Raw genomic sequence first — 24,230 nt, 5'->3', positions numbered from 1 at the left:
CTTGGCCCCGAGGCTGCACAGGACGCGTGCGAGCTCGTTGGGCATAGTGAGTCTGTTATCGTCGGCGTCAAAGACCATGAAGGCGTGGTGCAGCCGTGCAGGTCTTCCATGAGCGCGGCGAACTTATCCAGTTCACTTGTTCTGTAATATTCATTTTTTTTGGGAGGATCTGTTTTGATAGATGTTCTGGATCACTTCTAGTCAATAACTGACCTATCCTTTTTCTATGTATATCCTAGCAAGGGACCAATTTTATACTCACTTTCCTAGTTTCTTGAGAGCTGGGACCACACTTAGGGAACTACTATGTTGAACTAACAGAAGTGGCATCTGAGTAACTTGGCTGGCATTCGCTACCATTCTCAGATGCCTTACAATCACGCAAATATATTCCATGTCCGAGTATGATACATTGATATAGCCTATTTGCGTGTTGCAAGTATAAGACCTTTTGGAATCGCTCCTAATAGTACGCAGAGTATTTGCTTGAAAATTAGAATTTAAGATTTGGGAAACTCAAACATCACGCAATAAGTTCAGGACAATGCGCTGCAGTAGACTTGCTTGGTTGCAAACACTGGAACATGGATGAAATGTTCAAAATTCAAGCGCGGGAAGTTCATTTTTGTGTTTGGTGGCATGATCAAAGCTGTTTTTTTTTCAGAAAAAAAAAAAGAAAAGTTCTGTCATCTGCCACCACACACAGCCAAGTTCATCCATAATTTCAGCTCTACTACTGATCACAAAAAGGAAAAAGGGGGCACAAACAAAAGGAAATAATCATGAGCAAAGTCTATTATTAGATGATTAGATCTTCATCCATTCTTGGTGAAAATATCAAGAGCGATGACCCAATGCTCTGCTCACATGATCAAAGCTGATAAGGACGAACGAGGTACTGACTATAAGCCTAAACAACGATAGTTACATCCTTTCTGTTCCTATTCCTACCAGGAACACGAGAAATAAGTGACATAGATACTGAGTATTCTAAGATGCCAAATTGACAAATCTATAGCAGTTGGCTGTTAAATTTGTTATTTGGTTGATTGTTAACCACGAGGTAGCCAATCCTATCTGCTGGTAGCTAAAGCCGAATGTGGATTCGGTCAGTGACTCAATAGGTTTTGCTAGAGAACAATGTCTTACCAGTTGCCACACAAATAGGACAAAAATCATGAGAGGTATTTTTTTTGCGAAGAAAATAGACTTTTATTATTACTCAGCAACAAAGTTACAATCCTGAGCAATAATATGCTCCACACAGACCGGAGAACTAAAGCACCAAACAGCTGAATGCTTTGTTCTCTTCGCTAGCTGTGTGAGTTCGTGAGCTGCTCTATTACACACTCCCTTCTTGTGGATAACTTTCCACTCCGGTAGCCGCCTACCTTCCTGCACCGTCTCATCTACAATGAACTTTAGCACCGCGTAGCTAGTAGCTCAACCTCGAACTCGGAGCTGCAATCTGATGCGAGGATCACTTTTTGCTGAGACCAGTCAGCCGCTAGGGTCCTCTCACGCTAAGGCTTCAAGCATTGCCCTTGTGAGGTAAACATGGCAATAGTACAAACATAATTGTGATAAACATGCGATGAACGCGCCTCGGCGTGGTCTCAAAAAAAAAATAAATGCGGTGACCCGTTGTATCAAATGTCATTGTATGTGTTCTCCAATGAAAAAAAAGGAGATGAAATTCTGTAGTCACATTGGAAATTAAAAGAATCTGAAATGCCTAGCCTTGATTGCAATTTGACGTGGAATAAATTTTAAAAAAAAAGAGGTGTAGACTGCAACAAATATCTCATGAGAGAGGTAACAGATAAATCTCACTCTCACCTATATATGTGCTTGTTCGGGCCTTTTTAATTTCCCATTGATATAGATTCAAATCATCTTCACTTGTTAGAACTCATATCCCCCCCCCCCCACAGCACATTTTTTGCATACACCTATAAATATTCATTTTATAATATAACAATACATCAAATTAGCTATTTTTAATAATAATTTTATGATTTTTCTTTATAAATACTAACTACATATGTAAAAGCATAAAAAATGTTGAAAAATTTATTTAGGTATATATATCTATCATATCTAGATATGTCATTATATTTGTCCGGCTCCCCTTAATCGAAATGGCTAGCTCTGCCTCTGCTCATACTAGAATACTACTCTCTCTCTCTCTCGGGAAGCATGTCACAGGTTCAGCTTTGTATCTCCATAGAAGACCTTGTTTAGTTTCCTCTAAAAACCAAAAATTTTTCAAGATTATCTGTCACATCAAATCTTACGACATATGCATGAGGCACTAAATATAGATGAAAATAAAAACTAATTGCACAATTTACCTGTAAATCACGAGATGAATCTTTTAAGCCTAGTTACTCTATGATTGGACAATGTTTGTCAAATAAAAACGAAATTGCTACAGTTCCGAAAACCAAAAACAAGGCCGAAGATAGTGTGACGACATTGATACCTATTCCATTTGTTTTAAAGACCGGATATCTACCTTTTAGTTTTGCAACTATAATTGGTTAGTTCCTTTCAAATAAACTGATGACTTATAAGTATTACTTTGGTACATAATCTGCATAGAAATAGTGACGTTATGTTATTTTTGCCTTTTTACATGTACTTGCCCAAATACATGTCAGGATTTTCATGATATATCCTTGATGGCCTATCCAAGGTTGATGCAATATTTTGCCAAGTGTCTCCCTCTTAATTTAGGTGTTAACTATTATAGTTTTGTTCATAAAATATTTACTAAATACTATAATGATATGAATACAAAAACTAATGACAGCTAATGGAGAAGTTTGCTTGACCTTAGAGATAAGTACCAGATGGGCAGGGGCATTAGAGTGAAGAGTGGCCGTCAGTCAAGATTCTGGTTAGATCACTGAATAGGGGCACCTCTTTAGGGGCACCTCTTTACAGATTGAGTTCTGGCAGCTTTTCTAAATCTGCACAAAGCTTGACATATCTGTTGCTGAAGTGTGGACAAGAGAACATTGGCTTTTAAATCTTAGAAGATCCTTAGATGGTCAAGACTGCAGAGTCAGGACTGCAGAGTCTGTTAGAGGAGATTCAGTTAATACCAGGTAGAGATGAGGTGTTTTGGGAATTGGAGAACTCTGGAAAATTTACAGCTCGCTCTCTGTATAGACTGTTGATGTTTAGAGGGGTTCAGAGTGTTCATCTCAAGGAACTTTGTAATTGTAGAGCGCTGTTAAAAGTTCAGATATTCATGTGGATGGCTTATCATGACGTACCATATACAATATGGAGTCCAGTTGTCTAAGAAAAAGTGGTCAGGCTCACCCAATTGCAAGAGCTGTGGGAGCTTAAACCTTATATCACATCCTCTTTCAGTGCCCCATTGCATCCTACGTATGAACCTTCACTGCGTGCTTGGGTGGCCTCAGTCCCCAAGCAGTTTTGTGACTTTGCTTGTAGATGTGCTTGGAAGCCTGAAGGGTGTGCAGAGGAGTGTAACTTTCTTTGTCTGTGCAGGAGCGCTATGGACTCTTTGGAAGACAAGGAATGATGTCGTGTTCAATGGGAGGGTAGTGTTGGCAGCCTCCGACAACAATCATTCTTAAGACGCTGATGCTGGTAAAAGCTTGGAAGCCGCTGTTGAAGCCCAAATCCAAGGTTGTGGCGGAACAAATCATCGACAAACTGAATCATGGCCTGATCTTTCTTTTAGGAGTTTTGTGTTCTTAAGTAGAAGTTGTTTCCCTTTCTGCGGTTTAAAGTTGAAGAGCTTTTGCTGCAAGCTTAAATCTGGTATCTCTCTGTGACATAGTTCTTTTTTTTTTATGAAATCTGTGACATAGTTCTTAGAGGTGTGTGTGATGGATTAGTAGAGCCTTTTTTTCTCTTCTAAGCTATATCGGTAAAACTGGTAACCCCAGTGAGGATCGGGGTCTTCTTACGCTTTCTAATAAAGCTGGGTGGGGCCTTTGATCTAATCACATAGCTAAGGGATATATTGATAGCTAATTTCAAATGAACAAAGCTATAATAAAAAAATGTAATAAATATCTTAGAGCATAGAAATTATTTAACACAATACTCTTAGAAGTATTTTTCGAATTTAATCTGGTGTAAGCCGAACATGTGGTGAAGAGTGAAGACATGATGCCCTGATCATATGAAGATATTATGGATTAATACACCAAAAAGACTGGAATCAAGTTCTTGCTAGATATAGTATGACAGTATTAGTCTATAAGAAATGATAATCCCTTCGGTGATGCCAACGGCAACCAAAGATTACTCCAAGGTCTTTAGTAACCCAAGGAAATGTCATTTTTAAATACCTTAGTCTTTCTGCTTCTACTATGCAGATTTTTTTTTTTCTGTTTAAGAAACCTAGAAATTTTGAGCTCCGAAGCAATTCTCCGAAGTGGTAACAACATGCTGATCTGCCCCTGTGCCTTGCTCAATATGATTACAGTAAAAGCTTGTGCCACACCATGTGTTTTACATGCTCAGTTTAGCATGCTAAGCAGATCCTGAAGTTCTGGGAAGACATGAGCTCTGAATCACCATCGTTTTACCTTGTCATCAACATCTGTATTTTTCAAAAAAAAAAAAAAACATCAAGCAAATTTTACAGAGTGACATACTGACATATAGATATGCAGTTCCATACGTGTTTCCAAAGATAATGCCTTAAACACCTACGCAACACAGTATTTAGCATTATACGTTTTCTTCTGAAGTCTTTTCGTGTGGTAATATGCTCATTGGTTTAATGCTTCTCTGTATAATCTGGCTTGACAACGATAATTGTGCAACCATAAATAGCATGTACGGTGCCTTTGTGTAATTTTCTCTACCTAGATCTATTAACCATATGTTTGGTACTTGGCTTCGTAATCAGAATAAGAAACTTAGAGATGTGATCTGGGTGGGGGTTGTTGCCATGTGCTAGGCCATCTAGCGCTGCCGGAATGATGTTATTTTTAACAATCTCAAAACTATCTCTTTTATACGGGTTATTTTCAGAAGAGCGTATTGGCTTCGCTTTTGGGTCCCACTGCAGCGTGATGAGCAAACCAAGGACATTCTATCTTCGATAAACAAAAGATTAAAGACTATTGTTTTAGAGATTTCTAATAAAGGATGGAAACATATTTATTGTTTACTTTAGAGTCCTGGTCAATGTCTCAGACCATGGTTTGCTTTTACTCCTTTCTAATCCCAAACATTGTAATAATTGGCTGTATACATCCTTAGATGTAGAGGCCGGATATTGTTTTATCCTTTATTAAAAAAAATGATACTAGTGCAAGCAAAGCTCTTCATAAGATTATTGATTGAACAAACACGAAAAAATGATCCCAACAATCATCATCGCAACGGGCGCGGCTTAGACGGCAGGCGAGGAATACAAAAAATGCCAAAAAAAAAAAGGAAATTGCCACATTTCAGGAATATAATTGTATACAAAACTACCAGTGAGTCAAAGCTGGTACAAATAAATAAGCCACCAAAGTTCATAGCATGGAAATACCTTTGCAGAACAAAATGCATTGCATGCGGAATTGCTTGGATGCTTGGCCGGACCTGAAGGCAGCGGCAAATATGGGAATGCGGAAGGTGGCCCTTGGAGAAATGAAATGTTTTTGGCATCACTTCGACGGTGTGTTGAAGTTGTTGGAGAGCAGTTTTTGGACAGCATTGCTTCTCTGTGAGTTTTCAAAATTCTCAGAGATGCTCCAAGCACTGGTGGATCCTCGTAGAGACAAACCTCAGCTCATGAAAAGTACTTCATCATATTGCTGCTACCGATTATGATTGCATTGAAAAGTTTTTTTTAGCCCTGCTTGTTTCCCTCCACGCTCCGCCACTGGCTCTAAGGGTTGCACAGCATACACAACCAGATTTTATAATTTCTTCTAGTGATGTGGGGTTCTTCTAGTGTTTTAGTATTCAAAATTTAGTATGAACTTTCCCTAATAAATGCCTTCTAATGAGAAATTCTTAGTGTTTTGACTAGTGGTAGTGTTTTATTACTAACTAAAAACACTAGGAGAACTCCACCATTTTAGTAGTGATATAACATTTAAAATCCGAACAGGCGTCGAGGAAACTTGCAATGAACACTAGGAATGCCGAGGGAAACTAGCACCCTCCATCAAATTATCATACGATACCTGATACTATTACAGGCTTCGTGCCGCTAATAGCAGAGCCCTGATAGTTACGGGTCCGACAAATACACAAGCGTAACAGCAATGACCAGGAAAGAACGCAAAAGAAAACACGAGAAGCCAATACAATCCCACAGCTAATCTCGCCATTCTAGTTCCCTTCCAGCAGCCTCCTGCATATAGGCCACGCCACTTCGCTCACTTGTACTCCAGGATCATGTTGTTCTCTGGGGCCAGGCCAACGCAGGCCCTCATGATGTTCTCCAGCATCGCCCTCTGCTTTGCCAAAGCGTTCACCACCGGTGTGCCAGGGGGAACCTGTTGTTCAGGTTTTGAAAGAGATTAGTGGCTGGATTGGAGCAAAATGCTGTGCAAATGCCGGAATGCAGGAGCAAAGGATTACCAGGGGTGCCTTGGTGAGGTAGCTCAGGATGGTGGCCACCGGGTGGAAGGAGTGGAACTTGTCCTGCATATTATAAGAGAGACATTAGATGGTGCTAAAGTGCTGAATCACCTAGCGTGCTTTGGGTTATTCATATGGTGGGGCTCTTACCTCTCCCTCAGCTTTTAGCTGGATCCTGGTGCTGAGCTCAGCCAGGAGCACCAGATCAAGGATGATAGGTGCGGCGAGGAGTGAGTCCTCACAGGTGTTGTGCAGCACGATGGTGTTCTTGCCACCCATGAAGATCTCGGAGGTGTACTCGTCCATAGCCCTCTTACTGTCTCCCACATACGGCACATACTGCAACAAAAAAGAGTGGCAAGTTTCAATATAAATCTACCTTTTAATTGTTGCATGTGTCAACTTTTAACAAGGTGAAAGATTAGCTGACAGACCTTGATGACAACAACATGATCAGGATGCTCGCCAGGCTCATAGAGGATAGCATTACTTGAGACCATGTCATCCACCACATTGCTCTTGGAGATCTCCTTGGATCTGAATGTTTGAGGGGCAGACAGGTTCATGCCATCGTTGTTTCCAAGGTGGTTGTAGCTCACAATTGAGGTGGGCTGCATGGACATATAGAAGAATTATTGTAAGTACGAGGTTTGCCAAATACACTTCATCTTAATAGAAGAGATATTAAGTTTCGTTGGTTGATAATTTGTACCTTTATTCCAGCACCAACAAGGAAATCAACCAAGACAGATTTCATCTTGGTCTGTCCACTCTTGAAGTCGTCACCACCAATCAAGCAGTTGTTCTTAATAGCAAGATCAATCAGCCCTACAAACATGCAACAATTGTTAATAAGCCTTGGAACAGAAATGCGACACTATAAAACTTTGCACACACCCCAAACCACCCACCTGGCACAAAGGTGTTCTGAGGGCTCCCATTAATGAACGGCACCCCCTCCATGACACAGGCAATGGCATATAGTGTTGATGGCGAGATCTCTGCCTCGTTCTTGTCCACAGACGCCAGCAGATTCTCCATTGTGTCGTTGAGACCAGTGCATACATTGCTGTACCTTTCAGTGTTTGCAGTCCACAGCACAACTATCTTGTCCACTTTGTTCTTCTCCTTAAATTCCCTGTTTCATTAGCTACATAAGCCATAGCTTCTACAATGGATTACTTATACTAGTGAACCATGTTTCTTCAACTATGTTAATCTAGATCCTCAAACCATGCACACCAAAATACATCATTAACTATGAATAGTTGCGTAAGCTTTCAGTAGTTTCAGTTCTTTGTGGAGTCAGTAGTTTCAGTTCTTTGTCGAGTCAGTAGTTTCAGTTCTTTGTGGAGTGCTCATGGAAGTTTGAGTGGTTGCTGTATACACAATGTCAAATTGTCTAAATAGTATAGACTTGACCGTCAAAAAATAGTATAGACTTCTAAATGCACCAGTGAAACAATATGTTATGATATGTATGCATATGTAGTTAATGCACAGTAGTATTTGTATTTCTTTGTTTAGGTTGCACTGAGTGCACTTCTTTGATTGCACCAAGGCATGTTAGCATCCATATCAATATACCTGATATCCTTGATGATCTGCTCCACCTGTTCTTTCTTGGTACCCTTGATGACATTGTTGGCGCGAGAGCCCTGGTTAGCGGCGATGAAGTCTGGGTCATAGATGCCGGGAAGTGGCACCATGGACTCCATGTAGGGCCTGAGCTGCTTCTGCAGGTCAATGTCCAGCACCTTGGCCCTGGTCATGGAATCAGCCAGGTTCATGTTGCTGATGTCCCAGCCTCCGAACACAAGGTCGTCTGGGTTCACCTGAAAATCAGTTCAACATTTCAACTTGGTCATGAAAAGAAGACCACAAAGTTTGCGAACCTGCAACCAGTTAGCACCGCCGTCAGTACTGCACGGGTGTAATCCAAAGATGCTGGAACCTTTCAGCGAACCTTTTGGCTTGCAAGTAGGATCACAACATGGCAGACCGAGTCTACTGTTTCAGCACCTTTCTGACAGTATACTTTGCCTTTTTCGTTATGCTAAGTGTAACATTCATTTCAGAAAATTAGAACCTTTATTTTTTTTTCAAAGCAATGATTAACATTCCGTTTACTTGAGACCACTGGCCTGAAAGACAGGTTCATTTTATAACATCAACTAGCACCTTACGGAATATGCCTTGTTCTGCATGTATGTATGTTTGGTTTCGGTAAAAGAAAAGTAGAAGCTAAGTCTATAATAGATTACCATGGGCAGGAGGCTCTTGAATGGCGCATAGATCTCCTCCCCGTTGTAGCTGCCAACTCTGATGGTGGAGGCCTGGGTGAGGGAGCCGAAGTAGTTGGCTTGCTGCACCTTGTCCTTGGTCGCCCATGAGATCCCCCTGAAACAACCACCAACAGATTCAGGTCACTCTTTTTTTTTTTTGACAGTCTTCTGGTCACTCTTAGGCCACAGAATGAAAAAATATGGACGACAATACTCCACACTCCACAGGAACGGGAAGCAATATGGGACAAATTAAGCACTTACTCCCTGTTGGCAATGACCCCAGCTGTCAGCGTGGACCCGTTGTTGCCTCCCCACCCCACAAGCATCACCCTGCACCACCAGAGCCGAAAAGTCAGCATCATCATCCGTCAGACAAAATAGTGGTAGACACCGTAGGCAACATGCTTAGCAACAGGAACGAAACAAAAGGGGGTACAGGATGGAAGATGGCTTCGCATGCACACTTGCTAGTAATTCTAGTACGGAGTAAATACTAGGTGATGAGTTTTTGTCTGGTCCTCATCGTCCCTGCTGGACTCGGATTGGATCTCGCAGGACTAGCAAAAGACGAAGTTCAGGAAAAGGACGATTTTGTGTAATGGTTGAACAGTAAGCGAGGGATGAACGAAAATGGAAACCGGAACGTGCAGGGCACCATCGGATCCAATCTCAAATCGAGCCGATTCGACGCGTCCGGATAGGCAAAGTACTGTGTGCGTAACTGTCAACGATTATGACGGGTCGTCTTCAGCTAAAGCAGTAAGATTCCATTAGGATTTACTAGTAGAGAAAGGAACGGCGACAGGTTGATCTCGACGACGGAGGACGGAGGACGGAGGAGAGAGAGGCAGGGAGGGAGGAGGGGACTGCCGTCCGTACGCACCCGAGTTTGGGGACGGCGGTGCTGGTCCGGAAGTTGTACTTGACGGACTTGGGGCGGACGACCCAGCGGGAGGCGCCGTCCTTGCCCTCGTGCACCAGCTCCGTCGTGTCGTACCGGTACTCCGACTCGATCTCCGTCGGGCCGTACCGCACGTGGGGGCTCTCGACGCGGAAGCTCTCGATGAACATCTTGCCTTTCCTCCCCCTCGAATGGAATGCCAAGCGAGCGAGAGAAGAGGTTGAAGGAGGGCTGCTGCTGCTGCTGCTGCTGCTGGGTTGTGTGATCGGAGAAGGTGTCCGGGGAGGGGGATTTATAGAGGGTTCGACGGTCACTGCCACGAGGCGGCCCGCGACTAGCTGGCTTTTCACGGCCCCACTTGAAAGAGAAACGGACCCCACCGGATCGGAGGAGGAGCGACGTCGTAGCCGCGTCAGATACGATACGATTTGAGCCGCCGGACGACGGGGGATTGCCGGAAGGCCCGGAACTTTTGCTGCGCCGCAGGCAGAGGAAGGAAGCGAAATGGGATGGCGTCGGCCGGCGGCGGCCTGTGGGCTGTGGAAATGAGCGATAGGAAGAAGATGGCGAGCCGTCGGATGGAGGTTTTGGGTTCGGGAGGAAGACGGAGGAACCGATGGAAAATCCTCCTCTGTAATGCGTGAGTTTGCACATTCATCCTTCCTCTTTTCCTGTTTTAGGCCATGTTTAGCTTTTCAAGGGCTTTCGTTTATTTGTGGTAATTATTGTCCAACCATAGACTAACTAGGTTTAAAAGATTCGTCTCATAAATTTCTACCAAATTGTATAATTAATTTTTATTTTCGTCTATATTTAATACTTAATGCATATGTCTAAAGATTCGATGTGATAAATAATTTTAAAAAATCTTGAAAAATATTTATACATATTTTTTATAAATCTAGTTAAACTTGTACTAGGAAAAAAAACTTCCAAGGAAGTAGCAGTGCTGCATTGGCCCTCGTGCCGCTCCCTAAACGTTGGTCGCCATATTTTATGTGCAAATAACTTTAACTTGATTTATCAAAAATATATATAATATTTCTAACTCTAATAAATTTATTAAAAAACTAAATTTAAATATCTATCTAACAATACTAATTTTGTATTATAAATATTAATATTTATATATATATTTAATCAAAATTATTTTTTAAGAAACAAAAAACGATAAATATTTATGGACGAAACACAAACAGGCGCCGACGGCAGCAGCAGCACGCGTTACAGTGCTGCACCCCCCACTCTACATGGGCACATTACTGTGCCCCACACCCTATGCTGTGCTCTTTCATCCCTAAATGTTTACAGTATCATTTTTGCTTCTAGAAAGATAATGACTAAATATATATTAAAATCTTTTAATATTCATAATACAAAATTAGTATTGTTAAATACATTTTTAAATCTAATTTATTAAAAATTACAAATATTATACATATTTTTATAAATCAAATCAAAATATAATATTTTTAACTTTAAATAACCTTATAAAAACTAAATTTAAATATCTATCAACAATACTAATTTGTTTTATAAATATTAAAATTTTGATATATATTTAATCGAAATTACTTTTTAAGAATCGAAAATGACAAATATTCAGAAGCGGCACAGCATAGGCTATAGCTGATGCACACTGCGGCTACTGAGCAGGCAGGCACAGGCTGACTGCTGCACGCACAGTACCTGCACAGGCATACCGCATACTACGCGCCACGCGGTACTAGTCTGCTTCTCACTTCGTCTTTAAACGTCTTTTTCGTTTTTTGTTTTACAAATAATTTGATTGAATATATATTAGACAATATTAATATTTATAATATAAAATTAGTATTATTAGAAATATCTTTAAATCTAGTTTTCAAATTAGTTTATTTAGAATTAAAAGTATTACATATAATTTTTATAAATTAAGTCAAAGTTATTTACACACAAATCAGAGAGAGAGAGAGCGCGCGCACGCGCGACTACCACAGGCTGCCTCCAACATGTTTGAAATACGGCTCCATCATAAGTTAACTGTTATTTTTTCTGCACCAAAAGTTTAAATTGATTTATATAAAATACGTACAATATTTGTATATTCAAATAAATTTGTTAGAAAAGTATATTTAAAGATTTTTCTAATAATACTAATTATATATTATAAATATTAATATATTATAATATATATTTTAATCTAATTTATTTCTCGAAAAACATAAATGACAATTATTTTGGGACACCCAACACACTCATCAAAAGCACACAGCAGCGTACAGAGCCAGCCGATGGCGCCTCTGCCGCGCCAAGATCTGTGACGCGGCAGTGCCGTGCCATGGCCTGTGGCGCGATAGACTCTGCCACGTCAACCATCCGATCACGCGCCACATTCTGCCGCGCCACCATGTATGGCGTGACACAGTACAAGAGTTGCACCGTACATGGTGGCGCGACCAAAAGGGTTAGATTTAATAATAAAAAAATTGAGTTGTTAAATTTGAAAATTGTTTTAAAAAAAGGTTAGAAATAAAAAAAATCTAAAACAAGTGCCAACGATTAAAATAGAAGGAGGGGAGACGTGCGCAGCCAAGTAAATGAAAAGGAGAAATAACAGAAGTTGTATGCGCTGCGGTATGGAGAATGTTATATTTCGAGGACAAATTTCAATTCTCCTGTTTGAGGTCAAGTTATTATCTGAAGTTTGATCAAATTTATAAAATGGTACGATGCATATTTAGAGTCAAAGTTGATATCATTTTCTAGAGTTTGTGTTAGCCAATACAATTGCATTATTTCTAGGATGAAAATAGTAAATAGTTAGTTAATTTCAATATTCAATTCCTTATATTAAATAAAAGTCTTATATATTAACACGTTCATATTTTAAAGATCTGATACAATACATCAGTAGTTTGGTAGCATCTCGCAATATATTAGAAGAAGCTAAAGGTTAAAATCTACATGTAGATATTTCTTATTTAAAACCACGTCATATTAGTAATAATGGTTGTGTAAGGAAACTAATATGTCTCTAGTTTTAAAGAGTGAAAGATTTCTTGATGCTTCATTGCTCACAACCGTCGACGCGAAATCTAGTTCTATGATATAATAAATTGAAATGTATATATACATGATCTCCCAATCTCTTCCGTGTCTGTATGAGTTAAGTCTCCAGGTAATATATTACATGGTCTAGTCCGAAAACAAATTAGAATGATATGATCATCGATAAATTTTCTACCCTCCCCAATACGTGTAGGCACAGTATATATGGAGTTTGAGTCCCATATATAATATTGAAACTCGTGATGTGATCGTTAAATAAATCTTCAAACTGCAAGTTGCACCCCAAAAATTCTATTTTAAGTTGTGAAATGGAACACTAAATGAAATAAATAAGTTTAGTATTTTTCTTTTTTTTTCTTTTTTTTTCTCTAAGCTTTATTTATTTATTTGTCAATTTAGAAAGTGGACAATGTGAGTTTATAAAAAACATACAGTTTAGTTATTCGCTCGCATTTATGCCTTTGCACTAGCTAAAAGGAAGCTAATATAGCAAAACTTTACTCGTCAGCTAGCTGTTAATCTATTTAGGCCTTGTTTAGATGCAAAAAGTTTTTGGATTTTGACACTGTAGCATTTTCGTTTTTATTTGATAAACATTGTCTAATTATGGAGTAACTAGGCTTAAAAGATTTGTCTCGTGATTTACAGATAAACTGTGCAATTAGTTATTCTTTTTATCTATATTTAATACTTCATGTATGTGTCGTAAGATTCGATGTGACGGAGAATCTTGTAAAGTTTTAGGTTTTGGGGTGTATCTAAACAAGACCTTAAACAGACCTATTGATTTTAATTTGTTTGACGACTTGTCTAATAAAGTTAAATTAAAATAAAAGAACATCTCTCTGGTAGAGTGCGAGAGCCGAGAGGACTAGATGCTGCCGAGACCTGGGATAGATGTTGTGTGTGTGGTAGGAATAGGATGGGTGGAAAAAGGGAGAGGAAAAGACGACGACGATCATCAGTCGGCACTGTAGTACGTGTAGGCTGTAGCTACATCGGTTGGTGAGATGGACGTAAAGGTCCAGAATTTCATGGAAGCGCGAGGGGCAGAGCGCAAGAGCGCCTGCGTGCCCGTGGCTGAGAATCGCTAGCTCGTCGAGCCCACCCAGCAAGCGGGCCTTTTTGGGGGGGGCTTTTGGCTGCGTGGAGGTCCCCCGCGGCCGTCACGTGGTGGGCGTGGGTCCCGCGCGCTCTCGAGCGTGGCGGAAGCTCCTGGAACGCCCGCCTCACGCCGTCACGGGTGTGCGTGCGGTGCAGCTTCGTCCTGGCCCCTAGGAGCGGTCCATGGACCCCGCCGCGGCTGTGGCACTGACTCCAAAGCCGCCGAGAGAGCGGAGAGCAGCCTGGCACCACGAGTCGCCTGGGCGCTGCCCACGGGCGGCGGGCATGTGCTGCGGTGTCAGGCGCGCAGCGCGCAACGCCGTCCCTGGCTGGGCTCGTGATGGGCAGCGTGCCATGTGGCTTGCCTCAGCACGGCGGGCCCCGCGGGAGTTATTTGTCCTTGCATGTAAGGGTTTTGTCCTTGCATGTAAAGGTTCTTGTCCTTACGTGCAAATTCTGGAACAGCACGACACTGATCCCTGATTGCGAATCGTAGTACGTAGCGGCGCGGTATTTTCTACGCTTTCACTGTCAAAAAATAATGCAGGTTTTACAACACCTCGAACTCTCTTAAATTTCACTAAATTTATAAATAATATTATTAAAAATATTTTTAGAATTAATCTAATGGTGTTTATTTGATATTATAAGTATTTATTATTTTTTTATCTATAATTGGTCAAATTTGGTATACGAAACATGATGTTGTTCTAAAGTTGTATTCTTTCGGGGATGGAGGAAATAATGATATTTATTTAGTATCGTAAACATATTTTTTTATATAAATTTACTTAAATTGATTTATTTGACTTCTGAAGAATTGAAGAATTACACTCTTTTATCAGAAAAATAGAGTAATTCATTATGGTTGGGTCAACTTGGTTGCGATTATTTAATAGCCAATAAATTATTTCATTAATAGCAGTTCCAATTTAAAGTTAGATGGTTTTTATGAAGTGTTTGCTACAATTGTTTTTTACGCCGCTGCACTGTTGCTACAGAGAAACGTTGTAGTCATAGCTTTCAGCAGCAGCCAGCAACGATGACATCTGAATAGGTCTCACATTTAACAAGTCATATAGACATTATATAAAAAAAGTTATATTCTCGATGATGGTTTCTTAAAAGCATTTATTCTTGTCCAATGACCTATCTTCTCTCTTCTACCACTCACCTATCATATTTTTTTCTTTTTGGTTATTATCATATAGGCATAATTCCTTGTATAAGAAACATTTTTCTTTTATATTTCTTAATTTTAGTACCACGTATTATTTTATTTAGTTGGTACCTTAATTAATTGTTATAGAAATCATTCTAGTTTATAGGCTTGGAACTACCTTAGCACTGTACATAAGGATGAATCTGAAAATCTGGATGTTGATTGGTTAACCGTACCATTTCGATATACTATAAGAGTATGTATGTAAAATCTTGATTTTTATCGCACTTGCGGACCAAGAGACTAAAGAGGAACGCAAGCCATGAAGCTAAACATAGCTCAGCTGATAACGATCTTGTAGCCAAAGGCTAATTATAGCGAGGGGGTACAAATACACCCTCAAACATTAAAAAAAATAGTGATTTTAACTATAGTTCTATCGTACATGTAGGAGTACTCTCTATAGCAAAAGTTTAATTTATGCAGGAATAAGACAAGTATACTCTGTCCATTTTCAACTTCGCCATTGTTGGTAGCAGAGGGAATGTGTTAAGCACAACTCTAGCTTTCGAGAATCGTTCAGTATGTAGTTTTTATGGTCTAAATTAAAGTGATTCATATATTTACAACAAAATCGTAAACAAACAAATCATCGACGAGAATCTAAATATACGAATTTCTAGAACCACAAATATCTATGGATTTTCTAGAGCTTGAGTTTGCCAGGCAAACACTAAGATCTGCCAAATATACACAAATCCCAGCGAAATAGTTTATTTCTTGACAAATTATTTGTTTATAAATAAGCATGATCTCGTTGTTTTAATGGAGTTGACCGCATTGTTTTCGGTTGCCTTTGTCTCTTCCATGCACATAGGTTTAAGTTGTACGTACGCATGCTCATATTTTTTTTGGACTAATTTGAAGAAGGAACATTGGTACTTTTTTTTATAGCAAACAATATATCCATCATATCGATAACCAAGATATATGTGTTGACTGTCAAATCTTTTTTTTTTGAAATATCCGATCCATCCAATGTGTTACAAGAGTAATTTTATTCGAGTGAGTGTGCGTGACAGCAAACGATGGAACGTGAGGAGTCGAGGTGAGTACTTGAGTTCATTAATTCATACTATGACGTCGAAATAAGTAAAATTAATACGCAAAATTGGGGAATTCGATCCTAGTAGGAACCAAATGTACACTTCGATTTGGAGTAGTAGCTTCTGACGGCCTGTTGAACTCTAGACCTTGCCGATCTTCTATCACCGAGCTCCGATCGTCTGAGCCAGTAAAAATAGATGGACAAACGCGATCAGACCGCAAGATTAAAAAAAAAAGTGGAAAAGGTCTCTCACCTAACATTGATGGACTGCGGATAGCGACTGGCAAAATTCTCACACATTCGTGGGCAAATGCGATCAAACCGCACCGTTCCATGCAGTTCTGCCTCTGCATCTTCAGCCTTCTTCGCCCTTCGGCCAATCGTAGGCAGGCAGCACCGCAGCAGGTGCCGCCTGGCCGCAAATTAACCGGCTACTGGTGGCCTCTCTCTGTCTCGCCCACTTTTGCCTGTTTTTCCCCCCCTCTCCCGCTTGTTTGTTTTCTTGGGGTTTCGCATTCATGTGCTTTCGCCGGAGTCACGAACTGGTGGCTAGCCAAAGTGCAGGAATTTTCAATCTTATTTGGTTGTATGTGACACGAAGTGCAGGAATTTTCAATCTTATTTGGTTGTATGGTTCATGCAGATTGTAACTCATCTCTCCGGGTAGATGACTTTTTCTTTTCCTTTTCTCTCTCTCTCTCTATATATTATGTTTTGCAAAAAGGATATTAATCAAAGTCATGTGTCTCTCGGCTATATGTGCAATTAAAGAGTCTTCGCGAAAACAATTTCAGGAAATAAGTTCACAGAATGCCACCAAAACTATTAACAAATAACTCTTTCTTTTTTTTTGCCTAGAAGAATTAGTCCGACATAACTATGGACTTGTTTAGATCTAAAAAGTTTTTGAATTTTAACACTATAGCACTTTTATTTATATTTGGTAATTATTATCCAACCATAGATTTACTAGGTTTAAAATATTCATCTTGTAAATTACAGGTAAATTGTGTAAATAATTTTTATCTATATTTAATACTCCACGCATAAGATTCGATGTAACGAAAATTTTTGAAAAGTTTTTGATTTTTATAGTGAACTAAACAATGTCTATGTAGTATTTGATTGGCTAGGCCTCCTCCCACAGCTCAACCCCGCGTGTGGGAGGAGGACTTCAAGTGCATGTCATGGCTGGACGCCTAGGGGGGCAGTTCTATCCTTTACGTCAGCTTCGGCTCCCGATCATGTTGTGGCTGGAGCTGCTAGCAACCGGCCTCGTGGTTTGTGACCGCGGCGTGGACGTGCTGCCCGAGGACTTCCTCGTCGAGACTAGGTGGTGGTCCCAGTCCCGATGGCCGTCGTCATCGGAGCTCACAGCGAGCAGCCAGAGCTGCGCGACAGGTTTGGGTTCTCTGTTTTTGCGGTCGCTGTTGAAGAACGAAAGATTTGAATATGTGACGCTTTTACTATATGAGACCTACACCATAGAATGAGTCTCTATTTTAGGTTCTATTTGTTGGAGATAGTCTAATAAATTCTTAGCTAGGGAGGCATGAGCTCATTGTAACATTGTAAGGCCCCTTGGCGTACTCGCTTGCAGAGTATATTTGTACAAAGCTATTTCTCAATCTTAATATAAAGATGCATAAATTTTTTATGTTTTTAGAAAAAATCTTGACGACCTAATTTTTTATTTTTATTTTTATTTTATAATGCGTGAACACATCTATTCGAACATCTCGAAACCTCAACTAAAGCTATACGGTTCATCAATATATTAGCCAAAGGTCAAATGGGGGATGTACTTATTTCCCGATACATCAAAAGTGATTTCAACTCTAGCAAGATCCTCATTTCCATCCTTTAATTCTTTCTATTTTTAATATAGCCACATGTGAACTATTTGTCCATGATCACAACTCCTAGCAACATGAGAATGAGATCCGTGGCATTGATTAGGATGAGGTGACTCGGCGGCAAATTTGGTGGCCATTGTTGACTTATGACGGCTGAAGTCGAGGTCGTACCGTCGTGGAAGAAGGAAAGACATAGGGAGCGAGGACATGTCGAGAACGTGGAATATAAGGAAGGAAAAAAAAAGGAGGAGGAGAAACGAACCTTTTCTTTTCCTGAGAAAAAAGAAACGAACCTGTAAGGAGTAGCGAGGGCAAAGCGCTCCTGTCATCACGTGGCCTACGGCCCACACTCGATGGCACCAACTCGCGGCCCACTGCGCTTTCGTCCCGTGGCCTACAGCCCACAGTCGACCGCACCAACTCGCGGCCCGTCGCTGCGCTCGCTGCTCTGGTCGGCGGACGGCACCGTGGCGACCGGTCGGACCGGACCGCCGTTCGCCGGATCATCCCTGTTTTCTCTTGCGTGCTTCTCTCGTCATCTTGTGGCGACGACTGGGCGACTGCCGACGGCCGCTGCTTGCTGGAGACGAGCACCCAACAGGTATGGCTACCCCTTCTCCACCCAAACCCTAACTGAAGCTATCTGGCTAACTGTATTTGGATCCGGTGTAATGATAAGTGTAGTATACACATGTAGTATTACTACTAGGGGGCTCCCGGCGCTTCGCCGCGGGCAGTCTGAATTGCAGTTTAGTTTTTGCATTGAACAGCAGGGTAAACTGTAATTTAACTTTTGCGTTGAATAAACCATGCATAGCAGGTGTATTACGTTTGGAGTTAAGAACACTTGAACTAAAAATGGCACTGTATTCAATATCGATGTAACTATGGTCCTGAGATCAGTAGAGGTTCATGAAGCAAGAGGGAAAATCCTACGTGGTTGATATTTACAATTTTTTTTTTTGGGTGACAAATGGTTCAGTCATATTTACATGAATATAACAGAAGAAACATTTCTTTGAAATGTCTACTGTCATAACATTTCAGGGAATCATTACATTTAGCTGTATCAAGTAAGGTAGGGAATGTTCTTTCTTGTTGAAGTAAAAGCACCTCTTTCTTTAAGCTCCAGTAGTTCAATGCATTATGCTTGTATCAGCTGACATGCTGACTTATGGACCACAAAATAAAGATGGAGAGGTCAGATATATGCATTGTGTAGGCTAAATAAATATTAAACATTGTAACAATTGGGAATGATGCACATGTAGAAATGTAGAAACTGTAGAAAGCAAAGTTTAAGATACAACAGGGGCACCTTTTTTTTTTGGTGCACAAGACCTTCCCTAATCAAAATCAATTTCATAGTCTTGTATCTACAAACATAGACAGAGAGAAAATATGAGAAAACAATGTAGGTTGGCCAACTGATTGAAGGCCCATCAAGAAAAATAAAATCTACAAAGGGAAAATGTGAGAAGATAATATTGGTCATAAAATCTAGAAGGATGAAAGAAACTGTGACATAATAGGGGATGCTTAACACATTATTAACATAACACAGTTTGATAAGATATTGTGAAGCTAAATAGTAAGAAAAAATGATCATATGTGGCTGCATTACCTTGATCATATTTACTGTAAGATATTACTGCTGTGGCAAATCAGCAAAAATATCCTGAATTGGTGTTTAGAAGCCAGCAACATATTTCTAAAAAAAATACAAAATGTTTATTGAGGAAGCATTGAGTCATTCTTGTTAGCAGCTAGTAGCCAGTGGAGATACCTGCAGTTGAGCACAAGTATAATCTCACCACAGAACTGTTGACGATCCTATGACAACAATAACACGGGGAGCAGAGACACCTTATTTTCTCTGTTGGCCTCATAATGGGCTTCATATGGCAAAACCAAGTTTTCGCCAAAAAATAGCCATGTGGTCACCATGAGTCAAAAGGTACTTATTTTCTCTGATTTCAGTAATGTTTGCTATAAAAAGAAAATGCCCATGCTGCTGAACAGAACCCAGTTACCAGGAAAAAGTGACCTTACTGATCAAATGGGCCAAACATGAGGTACAGCTAAATCAGTATATCTCATATGACCTAGAGCTACCAGCAATTTGAGAAGTAAATTTAGATATCTCAATGTGATTTTAAATGCAGAACGTCTAACAACACACAACATATTAGAAAGAAGTTACTTACCTCATTAGTGGTTATGCTTTAACAGAATACTTGAGGTCGAGATCTGACAGAATATCAAAGGTAATGATTGGGACACCTGCAGTAGACAAGATTTTTGCTTATAAGAATTTAAAGAGCAATAGAGCACACAGAACAAAGTATGGACACCAAAGCCAACTTACCATATTGCTGAGGGATCCTCACTGCCAATGCACTTAATCCACACCTAGCAGCCTCGGGATAACCCTTCACATATATCACGAGGGTGCTCTTTGTCCTTGATATCCTACTAAGGTGTTTATGGGACCATAAGCATCTGATGAGCAGGGAAGCTAGTATTACCTCATGATTGCAGTTAAAAGATTAACATTGACCAAGCGGTTAACAGCTACCGGAATTCTGGTTAAGTATTTTTCATTGAAAACTCTGAAACTTATTGAAAGTAAAAAAAATGTTTAAAATTAGTCAAGAGGTTTCACTTTGCCTTAACTATAAAAACTGTATCCTTTCTATTTGAGTAAAAAATGTTAAGCAAAATAACATATATATGAACCACAAGGGCATTGGTAAACATAGGATTCTTGAAATAAAAAAATGGAACAGTTATGCATTAGCAGGAATCTGATCTATGAAGAACCATGTATTCTATCAGCTTTGTTATCCTGAAGAATGCTATAAATGTATATAAAGAACAAAAGCAGCACACATTCGAAATCGAGAAGGATGGGGCCAGGAACCTCAAGGACAGCGTCAAGGTACTCAAGGATGATGGCAAGGTAGACTTGCAAGAGATCAGATCGAGATCGACAAGGATTAGGGGCCAAGAACCTCAAGGACTGCGCCAAAGTCTATCAAAGAAGCATCTAAAGATGGTCCTGTATCAGATCATTGGATTTCAAAGCGTTCCAGGAGGACAAGCTCTAGGAATTCAATCAGTTTGAAAGTCTCTGGTTCCACATCTGTCTATCAGTTGAAACTCATGATACGGGAATCTTTTGGGGTATGCTATGGATGCTGAATGTACAAGCTAGCTCAGATATTTGTTTCATTCTCCATTTTTTAAAAAAGGATCTACTGGCATTTTTGCTTATCTGTCTTGCTATGGAAGATATTATCTTTTTATTATCTTTATTATGCTTGCCTGCTATGGACTACTTCACTCAAATAGTTTACCTGTGGTCTTGCACTCTTGCTACATTTAGATCGTTAAGGAGAACCAGAAGCTTCACAAAGTCAATATTGAGATTGAAGGTGACTTCATATGATGTGCCAGATCATTTCTGAACGACAAATGATGTTGTTGATGGTTCTAAGTGTTTTTCGTTTATGTGTTTCAGATGAGATTTCAGAACAGAAGGGCGAAATACTGCAGGTCGAGGAAGGCTTTAGAGGGACTCTTTTGACATCAAGTGTTTCACCACAGCTTTGTTAGGGTATATCATTTAGTGAATGAGTTTCTTTCGTCAGATATATGGCTGCATACCGGTTGATGTAAGCTAGTTAAGGTCTCTAGAAGGTGATACTGATTGCCTTGTTCTTTTTTTGGTTACATATCATAATTTTCTCAATAGAAATTACTAAATTCATGTTGATTGCTGCCTGTTTTAAGAACCTTTTGGGCATTGCTCGCATGCATATACAGCACATTCACCAAAGCATCTTAAGTTACCTACTATTTCAAAATTTCAGTAATCCTACCCTTACGAAATCCAGTACTATTTCAAAATCTATTGATGTTTTAGGTATACTCTTGCTGTCTTTACATGCACGAAACAAGGCTGGAAGTGTGTAACATTTTCCACACTATGCTACCTTTTTAGTCCATTTCAATACCCTAACTTCATCTTGTGACCTGGTTTTGTTTTACTCCGGTGATGCAGATACCTGATTGCTTCTGAGGGTATACTGAATCATGTCGGTTCTAGGAGCCCGGGTGTTTTTTTTTTTTTGGTCTATCCTTCTCTCGATGCTGTCACACTTAAGGATGTCAGATGTATCCTCGCTTGAGTGAGGGAAACAGAAGAAGGCTCCTCCTGTAATTCAGCCTTCCATTCTTCCCTAATGTAATTACGACTTAGGTATTACTGGATATCTCTGGCAGCGGGGCTGTGCTGTTTTTCATGCTTTTTATGGCCACCCAGTTTTGCTCACCTCGGCCATAATGCATAAGGGTGTGCAATGCCTTCTGATGTCCCTTCTGTGTCCTGTTTTTGGTCACTCTGGTTTGCTCACCTCTCGGTGCTCATAGAAGCGAGTCCCGAAGTCAAATGCAGCCATGCAGGATCTCTTCGCCTGCGCAAAAACGATTCTATACATTTTTTCTTCATTCAGAAAATTAATCGTCATTTGAAGCAGTTATATCATTAGTTACCAGAATTGGTTAGTTAATGAGAAGCGGACAAAGTGTTTCAGACGTTGACGTGCGGGATTAAGGAAAAAATAATGTTGCGAAATCAACTATTGTATTTTTGCTTAAAAAACTATCGTAATTTTAAACTTGCATAAGCTTGAACTTGGATGCATAACTAACGGCCACGCCCTTATCCTATTTTGTGGGACTGGCACTCTGGCATCGTGACAGCACAGTCTATTACATGATTAAATACATTGACTTCGCTTGACTGACCTCACTCGTCAATCATCATGCATGTAGCATTTAGACTTTGAAAAAGGGGTCGCAAGTGGACTAGAGCTGGAATTTCTGGTGCCAATCCCTCCATCTAATACAGCTTGTTACTTTTTAGCCGTATTTTTTTTATCAGACAATAGTATTTTTTTTACAATAAATCAACCAACAGTAAACCAGTACTGAAGAAGATGACTGGGCACAACGCAACATTCCGTGCATAGCGGCATGACTGACGCGGCGGCCGATCCAGTCCTAACAGTAGCAAAATTGCGTTGTAGCGGCACCAGCACACACGCTAGCACGAGTCGTGGTCCTGGTCCATCAGGGCACGCGGCTTCTTGGACCGGTTCAGCCAGACAGAGACAGTCAACGTGGCCGCCTCGCCCGACGCCCCGACCCACAGCCCACAGCCACAACCCACAGGCCACAGCACCAGGCGGTTTCCGTGAAACAGCTGCGGCCCCGCCCCGGGCTTTGTTGGCGTGGCGACGCAGCTTACGTCTGCGTGCCGTGTCGCTGCCGTCACCCCGCGTTCCTTCTCCCGTCACTCGGTTTGACCATGTGGCTACGGCTAATCGTGATCTAGGCAGACTGAAATGCCCTTCGATGGCATCAGTAGGCTACTCCCGTGAGGTAGTAGCGTCGTGGGGGCACACCCAAATACTGAAGCTCTCCCTTGCGTTGCTTCAGCTTAACATCTACTCGTATTGTTTAGATCCAAAATTTTTTTTGATTTTAACATCATAATAATTTCATTTTTATTTGATAAATATTTTTCAATCATAAAGTAACTAGGCTTAAAAGATTTGTTTTATGATTTACAGTTGTGTAATTAGTTTTTATTTTTATCTATATTTAATGTTCCATGTATGTGCCGCAAGATTCGATGTGACGGGGAATATTGAACTTTTTTGGTTTTTAGATGAATTAAACAAGACCTAAGATGTGCGTTGAACTTAAATACAATATTGTTCTCTTTTGATCCTAGGTATAAGAGCATCTTCAAAAGTTTTTAATATTATTTTTCTAAAACAACAGTGTTTTCTAATTTCTAGTTTTTTTGAAGGTCATCTCTAGTAGTTCTTAAAAAAAATAACTCCTAAAATATTGTCAGTGGCGTTTTGATAATTATCATCATCTTCTTCCTCTTACGAACCACGTTCCCAGAAGCAGGGCGGACGGGCGGCTGCCGGGCGGAGCAGGGCGCGGGCGCCGGCGGCCTGCTGCTGTTGCTGCGTGCCTCCGCCCGCCTGCACCGCCAATGCGTGCGTTACAATGGCACATTGTGGTTCCGCTGTTCTTTGCACATGCTGACGCAGTTAGCAAACAAGATGCGACGATGACAGTTGCGCACAGGTCGGACCCT

The 24,230-nt window shown here is 40.4% G+C and overlaps 2 protein-coding genes and 1 long non-coding RNA gene across 5 annotated transcripts; 1 reads left to right on the top strand and 2 right to left on the bottom strand.

Moving 5' to 3' along the window:
* On the bottom strand, positions 6,107 to 10,311 carry LOC110432775 (inositol-3-phosphate synthase). The gene is made up of 10 exons (XM_021453593.1): positions 9,751 to 10,311; positions 9,129 to 9,197; positions 8,844 to 8,979; positions 8,167 to 8,414; positions 7,491 to 7,717; positions 7,292 to 7,407; positions 7,014 to 7,190; positions 6,730 to 6,918; positions 6,580 to 6,642; positions 6,107 to 6,494 (listed from the first exon to the last, which is right to left on the bottom strand). Exons 1-10 carry the CDS (start codon positions 9,936 to 9,938, stop codon positions 6,375 to 6,377), a joined length of 1,533 nt encoding a protein of 510 aa, XP_021309268.1. The 5' UTR covers positions 9,939 to 10,311; the 3' UTR covers positions 6,107 to 6,374.
* LOC110433341 lies at positions 16,191 to 16,669 on the bottom strand. The gene is made up of 2 exons (XR_002450735.1): positions 16,447 to 16,669; positions 16,191 to 16,371 (listed from the first exon to the last, which is right to left on the bottom strand). It is a non-coding gene; the product is annotated as an uncharacterized LOC110433341 (long non-coding RNA).
* LOC110436977 lies at positions 18,357 to 22,429 on the top strand. 3 transcript variants are annotated; one of them, XR_002455008.1, is made up of 4 exons: positions 18,443 to 18,650; positions 21,438 to 21,486; positions 21,573 to 21,751; positions 22,116 to 22,429. XR_002455008.1 is itself a non-coding variant. In XM_021464921.1 (3 exons), the coding sequence occupies exons 1-3, from the start codon at positions 18,403 to 18,405 to the stop codon at positions 21,636 to 21,638; spliced, it is 363 nt and encodes a 120-aa protein (XP_021320596.1). In that variant the 5' UTR covers positions 18,388 to 18,402; the 3' UTR covers positions 21,639 to 21,870. The 3 variants fall into 3 exon arrangements, 2 of the variants coding, with proteins under 2 accessions (XP_021320559.1, XP_021320596.1); XM_021464921.1 differs by lacking the exon at positions 22,116 to 22,429 and having other exon boundaries at positions 18,388 to 18,650; positions 21,573 to 21,870; XM_021464884.1 differs by lacking the exons at positions 21,438 to 21,486; positions 21,573 to 21,751; positions 22,116 to 22,429 and adding an exon at positions 20,888 to 21,238 and having other exon boundaries at positions 18,357 to 18,650.

This window comes from Sorghum bicolor, chromosome 1, assembly GCF_000003195.3.
Source record: "Sorghum bicolor cultivar BTx623 chromosome 1, Sorghum_bicolor_NCBIv3, whole genome shotgun sequence".
Classification (NCBI taxonomy): domain Eukaryota; kingdom Viridiplantae; phylum Streptophyta; class Magnoliopsida; order Poales; family Poaceae; genus Sorghum; species Sorghum bicolor.
Note: the sequence above shows the minus strand (reverse complement) of the source record. Positions and strands in the feature narration are given on the sequence as shown.

Excerpts from the sequence above, each read along its gene's own strand:
- LOC110432775 (XM_021453593.1), bottom strand. The coding sequence starts at position 9,938 with ATGTTCATCGAGAGCTTCCGCGTCGAGAGCCCCCACGTGCGGTACGGC. Across the intron at positions 9,198-9,750 it reads ACCGCCGTCCCCAAACTCGG|GGTGATGCTTGTGGGGTGGG; the intron begins GTGCGTACGGAC and ends CTGGTGGTGCAG. Across the intron at positions 8,415-8,843 it reads TCAAGAGCCTCCTGCCCATG|GTGAACCCAGACGACCTTGT; the intron begins GTAATCTATTAT and ends ACTGATTTTCAG.
- LOC110436977 (XM_021464884.1), top strand. The coding sequence starts at position 18,403 with ATGGCACCAACTCGCGGCCCACTGCGCTTTCGTCCCGTGGCCTACAGC. Across the intron at positions 18,651-20,887 it reads TGGAGACGAGCACCCAACAG|CTTTGTTATCCTGAAGAATG; the intron begins GTATGGCTACCC and ends GTATTCTATCAG.